The 15663-nt window shown below is 40.5% G+C and overlaps 1 protein-coding gene across 2 annotated transcripts; it reads left to right on the top strand.

Moving 5' to 3' along the window:
* Positions 1 to 5844: 5844 nt before the first annotated feature.
* On the top strand, positions 5845 to 15585 carry LOC141679350 (putative metal-nicotianamine transporter YSL7). Of its 2 annotated transcripts, XM_074485854.1 has the most exons (8): positions 5845 to 6567; positions 6744 to 6907; positions 7100 to 7197; positions 7290 to 7424; positions 7511 to 7700; positions 7786 to 7819; positions 14314 to 14792; positions 14909 to 15585. In XM_074485854.1, the coding sequence occupies exons 1-8, from the start codon at positions 6099 to 6101 to the stop codon at positions 15500 to 15502; spliced, it is 2163 nt and encodes a 720-aa protein (XP_074341955.1). In that variant the 5' UTR covers positions 5845 to 6098; the 3' UTR covers positions 15503 to 15585. The 2 variants fall into 2 exon arrangements, with proteins under 2 accessions (XP_074341955.1, XP_074341960.1); XM_074485859.1 differs by lacking the exon at positions 7786 to 7819 and having other exon boundaries at positions 7511 to 7747; positions 14417 to 14792.
* Positions 15586 to 15663: the final 78 nt, after the last annotated feature.

Raw genomic sequence — 15663 nt, 5'->3', positions numbered from 1 at the left:
CTGAGGACCCTCCTTCGAAGAAAAGGAAGTCCGCCCCGGGAAAGCCTCCCCGCGGAAAAGCTGTCGTTGCTGACCGGGTCGTTTGTGATTCGGAAGGGAAGGGCCCGGACGGGGGTCTCATCAGGATAGGGACAAATAGCCTGGTTGACCTAGCCGGGTTCATGTCTAGTATTCCTTCCCAAGATGACTATGAGGAGGTGGAGGGATACAGCATGGCCGCCGCTCTGAAAAGGGTCACCGGGCAATGGGGACAGGTATCCAAAATTTCCATGCCTTTGGTTCCGGATTGCGTCCCCCATTCTTTTTTTTGTACTTAGTCGATTTGTCTCTTTTTTCAGCTCGGGAGTGCCATATCCATCTGTTCTGATGTTGCTTAAACGGAGGTCCGGGAGGCCAACAACCGGACCAATACCGAGAAGATAAGGGCTGATACCCTGCAGGGGGGGCTGGAGGAAGCCCAGGAGGGATTCTGCGTGGTGGAGTCCGGGTTAACCCAGAAGTTGAAGGAATCTGAGGACCGGGCTGAGGGGCTTGCAAAAGAAGTGGAGAAGCTCAAGGCCGAACTTGCTGCTAATGAACACTTGAACAAGGAGGCTATAATTGCCGAATTCAAGGCCAGCGATGTTTATGACTTTGAGGTTGCTCACGGCGGGGTTCTTGAAGTCTGCAGATCCTGGGTCGTTGTTGAGCGCCACATCAAGACCGACCCCTTGGCGTCCTGGGAGAGCTTCATCCAGGAGTTCCTTGCTGCAAAGGCCGCAGTTGAGCAAGGTCAGGGGGAACCGGAGCCCTATGATGGTCCGAGCCCCAGCTTCCTCTAGATCCGGACCAGTTTTGCTAAGCTTCTCGGGCCCAACCCTTGTAATTTCTTTTTCTAGGATTTCCAATTCTCGTACTTTGATTTAAACTATTTGTAATATTTAGATTTGTTCCGGATTGAAGGCAATCCGGATCCTGCTTTAAACTCTACTTTCGTTGCCTTGTACTTTCCTTCAATTGTGGAAAATATTTGCTTGTCTTCAATCTGTACTTTTTATTTTTATGAGCAATCCGGATCCTGGCTTTATTGCGCAAATGATCCTGATCCGGGCTGTGGCTATGGCCCCTAACCCGGATTGGGTTTATATCAGGGCTGTTCCAGGTATGGAGCATTATCCGGGTTGATATTTGCTTTTATTCTTAATGTACTTGGAAAATATAAGTACATAATGGTTGTTTTAACCCGGATTCGAATGCTTATCCGGGTTGCTTTTTGATATTGAATTTGATTTCAATCCGGGTATGATACCCACCCGGGTTGATTTATTGTTTTTTGCTTTATGTACTTGTAAAATATTGGTACATAATGTTTGCTTGCAACCCGAATCTGAATGCTTATCCGGGTTGTTGTTTGCTCTTTTGCTGTATATAATTTTTGTGTTCAACCCGGATTCGGATGGTTATCCGGGTTGGTGTTTGCTTTTTTGCTTTATGTACTTAGAGAGTTACCCAAGTACATAATGGTTGTTTGCAACCTGGATTTGAATGCTTATCCGGGTTAATTTTTGCTTTTAAATTTGTTTTCAATCCGGATTGCAAATAGTGGCTGCCTTTGTTTTTTGCTTCCAATCCGGGTATGAGAATGTACTCGGGTTGTTTTTTGCTTCCATAACTGGTAATTTAAAAGTAATAACTTTCTAAGAAAGGAAAATTCTTTTCATTGATTTGAAAATTTCTTCATACAGAATATAGGATCATAGATTGGTTGCTTGTCATAGGCTACAAGTTCTGGTTGTTTTTGGTTGCTTTTTCTACTGGTAAAACTTTCTGAGTCTGAGTCAATGCCAGGTATTTGGGATTTCAGATTCGTTCATGTTCATGAGCTTGTAAGTTCCTGGCCTTAGAACCTCCTTTACTTTATATGGGCCTTCCCACCTTGGCATTAGCTTCCCAGTGTTGGTGGGATCTGAAGCTTCTGTGTTTCGAAGGACCAGGTCTCCAACTTGAAAGTGTTTGACCCGGGACTTCTTGCTGAAGTGCTCTTTGGTTTTTTCTTTATACTTTTCCATTCTTGTCACCGCCTGATCTCGGACTTCATCAATTAGCTCAACATTTGTCCTGAGCCCCTCCTCATTTGCTATCTCATCAAAGTTGATTGCTCGATGGAAGGGGGATCCTACTTCGATTGGTAGCATAGCTTTGGTTCCATAAGCCAGTTTGAAGGGTGTTTCTCCTGTGCTTGTACGGGGGCTTGTTCTGTATGCCCAGAATACATTAGGCAATTCTTCTGGCCATTTGGTTTTGCTTTCCCTGAGCCTTTTCTCGATCCCCCGGAGAAGTATTCGATTGGTTACTTCAACTTGGCCATTCCCTTGAGGGTAGGCTACATATGACTTCTTGTGCCGGATACCCCGTTCTTGGAGGTAGGATTCGAATTCTGAACCAACGAATTGCGGACCATTATCTGAGACCAGTACTCTCGGGATCCCGAACCTCATTAGAATGTTGTCCATGAATTTGATGCAATCTTGTTGGTTTATTGTTCTCATAGCCTTTGCCTCTACCCATTTTGTCATATAATCAATTGAGACTAGTAAGTACATGAGGTCTCCTCTGATCTTGGGAATGGTCCCATTATATCAATACCCCACACAGTAAATGGGATTGGTGACAAGACTTTTCCACATTAAAATATATTATATTAAAATATATTAAAATATCCGGATTAAGGTAGAATAGTTAGTGTTCTTTTATAAATGATAAACAGCCAAAATATATTATATCGGAAGAATCTGCAGGTAATTTTTTAAAACACTATATTTAATTAATTACTGATATGACATGATATCAGAAAAATACCCGCAACAAAAAGACACTTCCGGTATGATTATGCTGCACTTAGTTATATCTGACAAGTCCTCTCACCTTTACTGGATCATTTCGAAGGAACTAATCGAAGGAAATAGAACGTAAGAACCGAGAATTCAAAATAATAGTACTGGTAGTGGTTAGTTTGGTTCAGTGTTTATCAAGTGTTTTGTTCATTTTAAATTCATGTTTGATTTTAAAATTTCTTCCTCCAAATTAATACCTCAAATTTAATCGGGAATTGATTTTTGATATCAAGAAAGGTGAGTATGATATAAAATATAAGTATGAGGAATTGAACATATTTTAATTTTTATACAATTACATGTAAATATTTAATATAAAATCAATTTAATAATTTTAAAAAATAAAAGAAATATTAATTAATTCAACATTTTAGATTAATTTAAATTAATATTTTAAATTAATCATATGTATTTCAGCAATCAACACGTGATATCAATAATCATACCACAATCCCATACAAAATTTATCCGATTTTCGATTACAACATAATCACTCCGCAAACCAAATAACAAATCTAAAGTTTTAAAAAATTTTACAATCCAATCGATTATCAAAATTTTGTTGTTTGGTTCAAGATGTGGTATCGGGTTGGAATCAGATATCGGGTTAGAGTGGTATGGGTATCATATATCATATCTGATATCATGTGTTTGGTTGTGTGTACTGAAATGAATATTTTTAGTTTTAATTATGTTAAGTCAATAATTTTATATTAATTAAATATATTAATTTTGTTATTATTTTAATATATTTTAGGTTCATAGATTTCTTTTAGTATTAAACATATATATTTAATTGTTTAAATAGAAATTAAAATAGTAAAATTAAAATTGATACTCATACTCCTCCCTTATGCCCACCTCCCCCTACTTGAGTATGAAAAATTTATATCTTTGGGGTTTGATGAATTTGTATGAAATTTTACTTTTTTTTAATCAAACACAGGGTACGGGATTGAAATGACTGAAAATCATATCTGATTACAGAAGTTGGCGAATCAAATGACTCCTTAATATTTTTAAGTTGAATAATAGAGAATGTACAACATCCTACCTACTAAACGTACAAGAGAAATTAAAATAGAATACGAGTGTACGAAAATATAAAATTTCATGAATGAAAAATCCTCTTACAATAAGCATTAATTCGTTCATATTATACATATGCACAAGTAGTTCAAGATTCAGGAAGCCCGTGTGTAAACACCGCACGGCAAATAGTTGCTCTCGAATTATTAAATTTTGTATAAATGTTGACTCACTCTTCCAACTGATTTTGACCCCTCCCAGATTCATATTCCTGTAGGATCTACTCAGCCATAAGTTAGTACACCTACGAAGCGTATGGATTCAACATGGGAAAATGAGAATCGGAAATGAAAATGGAGGATATATGAATGAGAATGAAATGCAAATCTAAGAGATATGGTAGGTTTGATTTACCTATCAAGAGGAAATGAAGTTCTTATTATCCACCACTAAATTGGTAATCCAAGCATTATCACTCGAGTTTAAGGTTCCGATTCCCGTTAACCGGGTACATTAACCATCAACCAAACACCCCTTGATGAATACTATACACAAGTAAGCAACTCGAATTCGAACATTATTTTATAATTAAATTTATACGTTTTATAAATGAACAACTACTTTAATAAATTTCGGGATACGAGTTCGGATTAGATTTAACAAAATAGATAAATTCATATGCACTGCTTTTAATTTATTTGTTAAAAAAATAATGAAAGAGAAAAGACGGGAAAAAAGAGAAGAAAAAAAAATTCTTTAGCAGAATTTTTTTTACAAGGTAACATATGAAGAAAAATATTTTAAATACGTACGTAAGAGTTGATGTCTCAATCATTCCATATTTAGAAAGAAATTTTTGAAGGAAAGTTTCTAATTTTTATTTTAAAATTTTATTTTATCTTCTCAAAAAATTCACGAGCATAATTATAAAAAAAAACAATTTTTTCAATTTTTTTCTCTTTACTCCAATTTTAACTTGAGAAGAAGGTGTTAATACTTTGATATTTCACACTTCTAAACTCTGTTATAGAAATCGGCCGATTTTTCAAAATCGCCGATAAATCGCTAAAAAATCAGTCAAAAATATTTGTCTAATTTGACCGATTTCTGATAAAATACCGAAAAATCATCCGATAAATCGTAAACCGGCACCTTAACTAAAAAGTTCCGATTTCCGAAATCTGTAATAATACTTCTAAATATCTCATGTCGTATAAGTGGAGGTGCTGGTCAAATAAACAATAATATGTAACACGGCACGTTATGAGTTTACACTCATCCAAAACACAAGTGGGTTCAAATAAAAAATTGAAAAACAAAACTATAATATTTAATTTTTTTTAATCATTTGATGATCCAGACTACTGTGCGAATCAAAATTGTCAAAATAGCTGTTGTACATGTATAAAACTATGAATATAATATGTGTTCGAATGTGAATTTTAGCTGGCCAAGAAACAATTATTTTTGGCTCTCTTCGAAGCTTCATCCAGCTCCAACTCAGCTATTTAAATCGTTTAATCTTGTCTTCAGTATCTGCCTATATATTCTCGTATCAGACTAGTGGTAATTAAATACATAATTATTTACTAATCTTATTTCACCCGCTATACCCCAAAAGGCCAAAACACTAGAATTTCACTTTTTTGTTCATTTTACATCTAAGATTCTGACTGTTAGTGAACTGGCCTCTACAATGTGTATAATCCAAATATATTGGATTTAGGCTCATAGTTTTGTCCAAAATTCGGGAACCCGCCCAGCGATGAAAAACATAGACTTCGGCTGAACTGAAAATTTTAGTAGATTTTTTTTATTATTCCGTTTTTTAGTCAAAGTTTTTTCATTAAATCAAATAATATTTTATTTTAAGTATTAAAATTCTGATTCCGTCATTATTGACATGCATGCTTGCTATATATAGGTATGTGTGTACATTTGTGTACACATGCTGGCAAGAAACAAGCGATGCAGCCTATGTTTCTCAACGTTAAAACCATTAAAACCCTTTGTTTTATGGAGTTATCAGTTTTAAGTATAGTAATCATTAGCTTAAGTGTAGTGTAAGTACAAACACATACAAACAACTATAGAGTATTCTTTCATTAAAGTCACTAGTACTATATAAGTAGATAGATTTAGAAGTAAACTTCTTCAAGTTGTGTCTTTAGTTTCACCACCATTTCAGGATCACGAATGGAGACTACACGAGACGATAACACGACAGAGAATGACAACATAGAGAATGGCCACAAGGATGGAGCTGTCGCGGGCCATGAGGCAGAGGAGCAGACATTGCACCGGAGGAAAGTGAAGGGAGATTCAAAAGATCATGAAGTTGAAGAAGAAGTTAAGGAAGTGCAGTCTATTGAGATGATTTTTAAGGATACTAAAGTGCCTTCATGGCAAAGCCAGTTGACTGTGAGAGCTTTTGTTGTGAGCTTTGTGTTGGGAATTTTGTTCACTTTTATAGTGATGAAGTTGAATCTCACTAGTGGAATCATTCCTTCTCTTAATGTCTCAGCTGGTTTGTTGGGGTTTTTCTTTGTCAAGACATGGACTAAGTTCTTGGATAAATCAGGGCTTTTGAAGCAGCCTTTTACTAGGCAAGAAAATACTGTCATTCAGACATGTGTTGTGGCCACTTCTGGTATTGCCTTCAGTGGTAAGTACTATTTATCTCATCTTGTTTTATTGATATTTCTTCATATATACCGCGACTTTTTCTAGTTCATGAAGTAGGGGTAAGGTTTGCGTACATATCACTATCTCTGATCCTACGTAAGAGTGGGATATTGTTTGTTTTCGGTTTGATTAACTAAGCTGAACGAATTTTTGTAGGGGGGTTTGGGAGCTATCTATTTGGAATGAGTAAAGTTATCGCAGATCAGTCGACAACAGCCAATGATTCTCAGGATATCAAGGACCCAAGTTTGTCATGGATTATTGGTTTTCTTTTCATTGTCAGTTTCCTTGGCCTTTTCTCAGTGCTGCCTCTGCGAAAGGTAAATTAAATTCTAGCAGAGATAGAAACAGAGATTTACACAGTGTTTGGAAACTCGACTCGATTCTATATTTCAAATGTAGGACTAAGGACATTCACAGTATAACTGGAAAAAAATTGAGATGCCAAAGAAGATAATACTAGTGTTTTACATTACTTGTATAGATTTTGAAGTATGACTTGGTGACTGCAGATCATGGTTATAGACTACAAACTTATATACCCAAGTGGGACTGCAACTGCTCATCTTATCAACAGTTTCCACACTCCTCAAGGTGCCAAACTAGCCAAGTAATACTCAACTTCCCCTCATTTTCATTGATCATTCATTACTATCTCGAGATCTCCTAAAGAATGTACTAACAAATATGAAAACACTCTAGGAAACAAGTCAAGGCACTGGGAAAATTCTTCTCCTTTAGCTTCTTGTGGGGTTTCTTCCAATGGTTTTTTACTTCCGGGGATGGTTGTGGATTTGCAAGCTTCCCCACATTTGGCCTCAAAGCATACGAAAACAGGTTAGTGTAGTTCTTGTCTGCAAATCTATAGTTAAGGATATCATTCACCACGGGCATCAGTGTTCTCAATTGTTTTATTTTTACAGGTTTTATTTTGACTTTTCGGCTACATATGTTGGGGTAGGAATGATATGTCCATACATTATAAACATATCTCTACTAGTTGGATCAATTCTTTCATGGGGTATAATGTGGCCTCTCATAGAAAACAGAAAAGGTGACTGGTATGATAAAGATCTCAGCCCTAGCAGTCTCCATGGAATTCAAGGTTATCGGGTAATCTACACACGAAAAGAAACTATGCATTTCAGAAACATTTTATCATCCTATTACTAACTGACATACTTACATTGCATTGCAGGTCTTCATTTCAATCTCGTTGATTCTTGGAGATGGAATATGTTATAGCCAAAATTTGGTATTGGATCATCTCGGGTCAAATACGGGTCAATTGGAATTGAATTGGGGCAAGAAGATGAATAATTAGGTTTTGGTCTACATTGTATGAAGCGAAGACGCGCCCTGTATATGTAGGATGCGTCCATGATTGTGTAGGCTGTATTTTGGGTTGTCATGTAAAGAGATGAGGAGGAAGATATTGAAAGGAGGAGGACGCGCCCAAGGCGCAGGACGCGCCCTGATAAGTATAAATAACGGGATGAGCTGTACAGGTAATAAGGTTGTCATGCAAGGAGAATATGTGTATTTTACAAGGGGAGGACGCGTCCTGCCTCCTGGAGATGCACACTTTGGGATGGTTGAGCTTGTTCTCATTCAAGATAAAGCAAATAGAGATACTTGGAAGATATAACAATATGTGGAGTTCGTAGCGTCAGGACGCGCCCAATCGTTCAGGACGCGTCCTATGTGTGAAGAATGCATGATCAAGAGTAAGTTTAAAGCAAGACAAGCGTGGAAGGAGCAATGGAGGATTATTTTCACTAACATATTTGTTGCAGGTACTCTTTGAAGAATTCCCTCCTTGAGACGGTCAAGGAGGGGGATGTCCGTGAAAAGCTTGAAGGCCTCCAGGGGTATGCCTGATGATTGAAGGCCTCCTCCTGTATTCAACGGGTGTCCTCGTTGGGGATGCGGGGTTAACTTTGGTGTGTGCTTTGGGAACTCTGTTCTTGTATTCAACGGGTGTCCTCGTTGGAGAACTTTGGAGTCATCCTGCACTTTGCACCCAAGAGCTTGGGATCACCTGTCCTGCTATCTGGTGGGTTATCCTCATTCGGGGGACAGGGACGCGTCTGGCATTTGGGGTGAACCGTGGCTATACCTGCGTTCGTAATTCAAGGGAGATAGCTGTAGCGGAATGTTATCCTTGCGCAGGGAGATGCATTATCCGTGAAGTCCTGCGATTACAAACGAGCCTTGGGCCTTCGCGGTTGGGCCTCATAGTTGGACATTCCTAAAGCTAGCGGAAGATGGATTCTGGACCGGGCCTGAGAATAAGAAGTCTAAGCCCATTAGATTTCTTGTTCCCCAAGAACTACGTGGGCTTGATTCCCTATAAATAGGGATACGTAGGCAAATTGTAAGGGGTCGGAAGCGAGAGCCATAAGGAGCCACCACCAACCCTAAGCAATCTCAGCCCCCAATTTATCACAACCACCACACTCTGCTCACTTTTCAGGCGAAGAACCACCATCGTAGATCTTGATTCCGGCGACGAACCTCAAACTTTGTTGATACCAAATTCCTCCGTCAACAAATTGGCGCTAGAAGGAGGGGTGCTGATCAAGATCATAATCTCAGGAGGAAGAGATGTCTCGTCACGATGAAGGTTCTTTGACGCAAGAATTGAAGGATAGCCACGGAGGAGTTGCATACAACGACCACGAAGGAGATCCGTAAAAATAAATATTTTTGGTCGGGGGGTCAAAGGAGATTTGAATGTAGTATCCACGGCCACGAGGGAGATCCATGGATGATGATTTCCAGCCATGAGGGTTGAAGTTTACAACCATGTCCACAAAGGAGCAAAGTTGGATGAAAAATTCGGATTTGGTGGGTTATGCGATTTTCTTACACTGTTTGGGCCGTATCTCGAGTTCCGTAAGTCAGATTTGAATGATCTTACAGCCTACGCGAAGCTTATTGAATTCTCTTTAATTCAGAGATGATATGGATAGGACAATCCAAGTTGAGCAGCCCGGAAACAGAGGAAAACAGCAGCTACGAATTTTTACCAAAAAATCCTATTTGGCTTAGAAGATTGCAAGAAACCCATTCCATTAAGAAGATTGGGAGAAACCTATTTGGTATAGAAGATTGAAGAATCCTATTCTAATTAGAAGATTGAAGAATTCTATTCTATCTAGAAGATGGGAGAATCATGTTCTAATTAGAAGATTGGAGAATCCTATTCCATTTAGAAGATTGGAGAATCCTATTCCAACGAGAAGACTGAACAATTCTATTTGATTTAGAAGATTTGAGAACACTATTCAATTCAGAAGACTTAATCAGGCGCAAATCTGAGGACGATCGGGAGGAGAACACTCCAAGAAGAAGGCATTACTATCATGAGCTAGTCATCGCCTTTAACAAGATCCCTCAAGGTAACACTCAACTAGTTTCGTTGTATTTTCCATTACTTGTTTTTGGGACTTGTGCAGGAAGAGGACTGGGAAAGAGATTTGGCATGGAGAAAATCCCCACAAACTCTTAGGACGCGCCTTGATTTTTGGGGCCCAGATGACTTTCAGCAAATTCCAGGAAAATTCACCGACTGGACACGTCCGTCCCTCTAGGACGCGTCCTCCAGGTAACATTCCAAGCTCCATATTAATTGTGTTTATTGTAGGTAGGAAATCTTATCAGGGAAAAATCTCATGAGTTACCAAGTGTCGCGTCACAATATATTAAGGCGCACCCTCTGCATGTGAAACATTCAGTGGAGAATTGCCCTCCCAGGGCGCGCCCTCAGAAGAAAAAGTCTATGGAAGTTTTCAATGAAGATGTCATGATAATCAGATGAGTTATAGTCACTACTTGAAGAATGACTCGACTGGAACTAATTCCTCATCTTTCAAGACGCGCCCTTACTTTAAGGCGCGCCCTCGAAAAAAAAAAAAATATTGATGGTGAGGTGAACTTTATTGACCACAAGGAGAATCTTAATATTGGAACTTCAAGAGAAAAGAATCTATCAGATTAGAGGTACCATGAATCCTAGGACGCGCCCCTTGATTGTCAAGGTGAGGCCCCAGGACATGAATGAGCTCCTCCATCTAAGGATATAATGTTATATCCTCCACAGTTATAAGTAAACTCTCCAAGGCTATCTCTCTCAAGGCGCGCCTTCATTGAAATACCCATGTGATCTTCCTCGACATTACATACATAATTTATAAAGAAGCGAATGAAGTACAATGATCTTCCTAGTATGTCGAGAGTTTAGTTTCAGCGAACGCGCCCTCACATCCTCAATAATCTGAGTGAGTTTTCAGGACGCGCCCTGAGCATATCTGGCTCATATGTTAAGGCTTCTTCTTTCGATATGATTACCAAGGTCATCTAGTTGTCTTTAGCAAAAAGGGAATGTGGGAGTTGTATTAGTTTAGATGAGGAAGATGAGGCTACAAAGTACTTTTGACAAGGTGCACGCTCGGGGGGTAGGTTACCTCTCATTAGTTCTGTGGTGTTACATATTGCCACATGAGTAAGGTACATGGTTTTTCCTAAAAATAAGAGAGATGCGTAAGGTCGAAAAAATACTCATGTTTAAGGAAACGCTCAACTTCAAGAAAATGTCTCTGAGAGTGAGATGCCCTTTATCAGATGCCACTTCGTGAGATGCCTCATTGGGAGATGTTTCAACAAGAGATAGTTTTTGCATCGCTTGAGCTTTGTTGAAGACAAAAGCCTTCTAAAAATATTGATCTTTGATTTAGTTTTGTTACATGAAGATTTTGTAGAAGACCCTTGTCGAGGTAGATGCTCCTCTTATAGAGGACGCGCCCTCCAAGGATGTTAGCTTGTCGAGGTAGACGCGTCACTTACAGAGGTAGCTCCCTCAAAGAATGATTTCCCTTGACGAGGTGGATGCGTCTCTGACAGAGGACGCGCCCTACAAGGATGAATACCCTTGTCGAGATAAGACGCTCCTCTTAGAGAGGACGCGCCCTCCAAGGATGAAGACCTTGTCGAGATAAGACGTTCCTCTAAGAGAGGACGCGCCCTCCAAGGATGAAGACCTTGTCGAGATAAGCCGCTCCTCTTAGAGAGGACGCGCCCTCCAAGGATGTTAGCTTGTCGAGGTAGACGCGCCTCTTACAGAGGTAGCTCCCTTAAAGAACGATTTCCCTTGTCGAGGTGGATGCGTCTCTGACAGAGGACGCGCCCTCCAAGGATGATTTCCCTTGTCGAGGTGGATGCGTCTCTGACAGAGGACGCGCCCTCCAAGGATGAATACCCTTGTCGAGGAGGATGCGTCTCTGACATAGGACGCGCCCTCCAAGGATGAAGACCTTGTCGAGATAAGCCGCTCCTCTTAGAGAGGACGCGCCCTCCAAAGATGAAGACCTTGTCGAGATAAGCCGCTCCTCTTAGAGAGGACGCGCCCTCCAAGGATGTTAGCTTGTCGAAGTAGACGCTCCTCTTAGAGAAGACGCGCCTTCCAAGGGTGATTCCCCTTGTGGAGGTGGACGCTCCTCTCATAGAGGACGCGCCCTCCAAGAATGATACCCTTGTCGACGTGGATGCTCCTCTCATCGAGCAAGACGCTCCTCGTAAAGAGGACGCGCCCTCTAATGATGTTAATTATTTGAGGAAGACGTCGCCTCTTTAAAGGGCGCACCTTCTATAAATAGATGATTGAAGAAGATTGTAAAAGTTTTGACTTTGATTTGAATAAATGAATCACGCTATTTGTGGAAAAGATGAGATCAACGGTTTGGAGTCATGATTTGGAAAGAAGCAGGAAATCAAATATAGAATGGTATTGTGTCATCGGTGGAAGGATCACTATCACCAACAAGGCACGTCCTCCTTGCGTCGAAGATTATTTATTACTTGAAGATCAGAGAGCTAGTGTTTTATTCTGGTCGCGCTTTCCTTAGAGTGCGCCCTCATATGATGACCCTTTCAGTTTAAGGCGCGCTCATAGGAGACCAATATTGGGATGAAAAAGTTAGAGAATCCTCAAATCTTTGTTAATGGATTGTGCTTTTCCAAGGTATGTGAGGTGCACACTTTTGTACAAATTCTCTTGTTTCTTACGCAGAGTTAGCTCATGTAAGTTTAGATATATAGTACATAAGTGGTAAACCTGTCTAGACAAACCAAGGTTAAGGTTATCAAGAAGAGAAGGGGTATTCATAGGTGAAGGCAGGAAGAAATGTGAATGACAATTGTGAACGCGACAAAGAGTGAGAGCGCGCCGTCATGGTCAATAAGGAGGATAAGATTCCGAAGACGCGGCCTTAATTGAGAATGCGCCTTCATAGAGGAAGATGCAGAAGACGCATACTCATACGAGTGGAGGATGACACAAATTTTTGCTTGGATGTAGATATTAGAATTCCAATTTTGTTTCCAACTTCATATGGAATTCGGGGGGTAGTTGTTATAGCCAAAATTTGGTATTGGATCATCTCGGGTCAAATACGGGTCAATTGGAATTGAATTGGGGCAAGAAGATGAATAATTAGGTTTTGGTCTACATTGTATGAAGCGAAGACGCGCCCTGTATATGTAGGATGCGTCCATGATTGTGTAGGCTGTATTTTGGGTTGTCATGTAAAGAGATGAGGAGGAAGATATTGAAAGGAGGAGGACGCGCCCAAGGCGCAGGACGCGCCCTGATAAGTATAAATAACGGGATGAGCTGTACAGGTAATAAGGTTGTCATGCAAGGAGAATATGTGTATTTTACAAGGGGAGGACGCGTCCTGCCTCCTGGAGATGCACACTTTGGGATGGTTGAGCTTGTTCTCATTCAAGATAAAGCAAATAGAGATACTTGGAAGATATAACAATATGTGGAGTTCGTAGCGTCAGGACGCGCCCAATCGTTCAGGACGCGTCCTATGTGTGAAGAATGCATGATCAAGAGTAAGTTTAAAGCAAGACAAGCGTGGAAGGAGCAATGGAGGATTATTTTCACTAACATATTTGTTGCAGGTACTCTTTGAAGAATTCCCTCCTTGAGACGGTCAAGGAGGGGGATGTCCGTGAAAAGCTTGAAGGCCTCCAGGGGTATGCCTGATGATTGAAGGCCTCCTCCTGTATTCAACGGGTGTCCTCGTTGGGGATGCGGGGTTAACTTTGGTGTGTGCTTTGGGAACTCTGTTCTTGTATTCAACGGGTGTCCTCGTTGGAGAACTTTGGAGTCATCCTGCACTTTGCACCCAAGAGCTTGGGATCACCTGTCCTGCTATCTGGTGGGTTATCCTCATTCGGGGGACAGGGACGCGTCTGGCATTTGGGGTGAACCGTGGCTATACCTGCGTTCGTAATTCAAGGGAGATAGCTGTAGCGGAATGTTATCCTTGCGCAGGGAGATGCATTATCCGTGAAGTCCTGCGATTACAAACGAGCCTTGGGCCTTCGCGGTTGGGCCTCATAGTTGGACATTCCTAAAGCTAGCGGAAGATGGATTCTGGACCGGGCCTGAGAATAAGAAGTCTAAGCCCATTAGATTTCTTGTTCCCCAAGAACTACGTGGGCTTGATTCCCTATAAATAGGGATACGTAGGCAAATTGTAAGGGGTCGGAAGCGAGAGCCATAAGGAGCCACCACCAACCCTAAGCAATCTCAGCCCCCAATTTATCACAACCACCACACTCTGCTCACTTTTCAGGCGAAGAACCACCATCGTAGATCTTGATTCCGGCGACGAACCTCAAACTTTGTTGATACCAAATTCCTCCGTCAACAGAATATACAACTTCTTTAAAGTTTTAAGTAAAACGGTAGTTGGCTTGACAAATCAGCTTCGAAACAAAGACCCTAACATGATTCTTCCACTTGCTGATAAGACTTCTGCAGAAGCAAAGGCAGCTTCTTTTGATGATCAATGCAGAACTGAAATGTTTCTCAAGGATCAAATACCATCGTGGCTAGCAGTAAGCGGTTATGTCATAATTGCTGCTATCTCCACAGCTGTTCTGCCTCAAATCTTCAAGCAACTGGAATGGTATTATGTTATAGTCATCTACATCTTTGCTCCAGCATTAGCTTTCTGCAATGCATATGGCTGTGGGTTGACTGACTGGTCACTTGCCTCGACTTATGGAAAGCTTGCCATTTTCACGATTGGAGCTTGGGCAGGAAAAGACAATGGTGGAGTTCTTGCAGGCCTTGCTGCTTGTGGGGTGATGATGAACATTGTGGCAACAGCTTCTGACTTAATGCAGGTAATAACTTCATCCCTCTCTTTCCCACTCTGCATTATTTTGAGGCTAGTGTCCAGTCCTTATAAAAATAACTGCGTTGGCGATCCATTTCTGACATGAACCTCATTCTAATACAGGATTTCAAGACAGGGTACATGACCCTAGCTTCACCGAGGTCTATGTTTGTGAGCCAAATCATTGGGACCGCAATGGGTTGTGTGATTTCTCCTTGTGTCTTCTGGCTCTTCTACAAGGCTTTCGATGATCTTGGGCTTCCAGGCTCAGAATATCCAGCTCCCTTCGCCCTTGTTTACAGAAACATGGCGATTTTGGGAGTAGAAGGATTTTCGTCATTGCCAAAGAACTGTCTAACGCTTTGCTACGTCTTCTTTGCTGGAGCAATAATTATAAACATGATCAAAGATATTACACCAAATAAGTATGCAAAGTACATTCCTCTTCCCATGGCAATGGCGATACCATTCTACCTCGGATCATACTTTGCAATTGATATGTGTGTCGGAAGCTTAATACTCTTCGTGTGGGAGAAGATAAACAAAGCGAAGGCAGATGCATTTGGCCCTGCAGTAGCTTCAGGATTAATTTGCGGAGACGGAATCTGGACATTGCCCAGTTCAATTCTAGCTTTGGCTGGGGTGAAGCCTCCTATATGCATGAAGTTTCTATCAAAAAGTACAAATAACAAGGTTGATGTGTTCTTGGCTTCTTAAATCTAGCATTGCTGCCCTAATTTACATGTAAAATATTATTCTGAAGTAAAATTCTGTATAAGAGATGAATAACTTTCATTTAATACTACTAGTCTACTAGATCATGCAGATTACATTCCAAGCAGTTAAAATATCCGTACGTTTTCACCTCAACAGGACAG

This window comes from Apium graveolens, chromosome 1 (genome assembly GCF_009905375.1).
Source record: "Apium graveolens cultivar Ventura chromosome 1, ASM990537v1, whole genome shotgun sequence".
Taxonomy (NCBI): domain Eukaryota; kingdom Viridiplantae; phylum Streptophyta; class Magnoliopsida; order Apiales; family Apiaceae; genus Apium; species Apium graveolens.
The sequence above is the reverse complement of the archived record's forward strand: the minus strand, read 5'-3'. Positions and strand labels throughout refer to the sequence as shown.

Excerpts from the sequence above, each read along its gene's own strand:
- LOC141679350 (XM_074485854.1), top strand. The coding sequence starts at position 6,099 with ATGGAGACTACACGAGACGATAACACGACAGAGAATGACAACATAGAG. Across the intron at positions 7,820-14,313 it reads CTCGTTGATTCTTGGAGATG|GAATATACAACTTCTTTAAA; the intron begins GAATATGTTATA and ends CCTCCGTCAACA. Across the intron at positions 14,793-14,908 it reads CAGCTTCTGACTTAATGCAG|GATTTCAAGACAGGGTACAT; the intron begins GTAATAACTTCA and ends ATTCTAATACAG.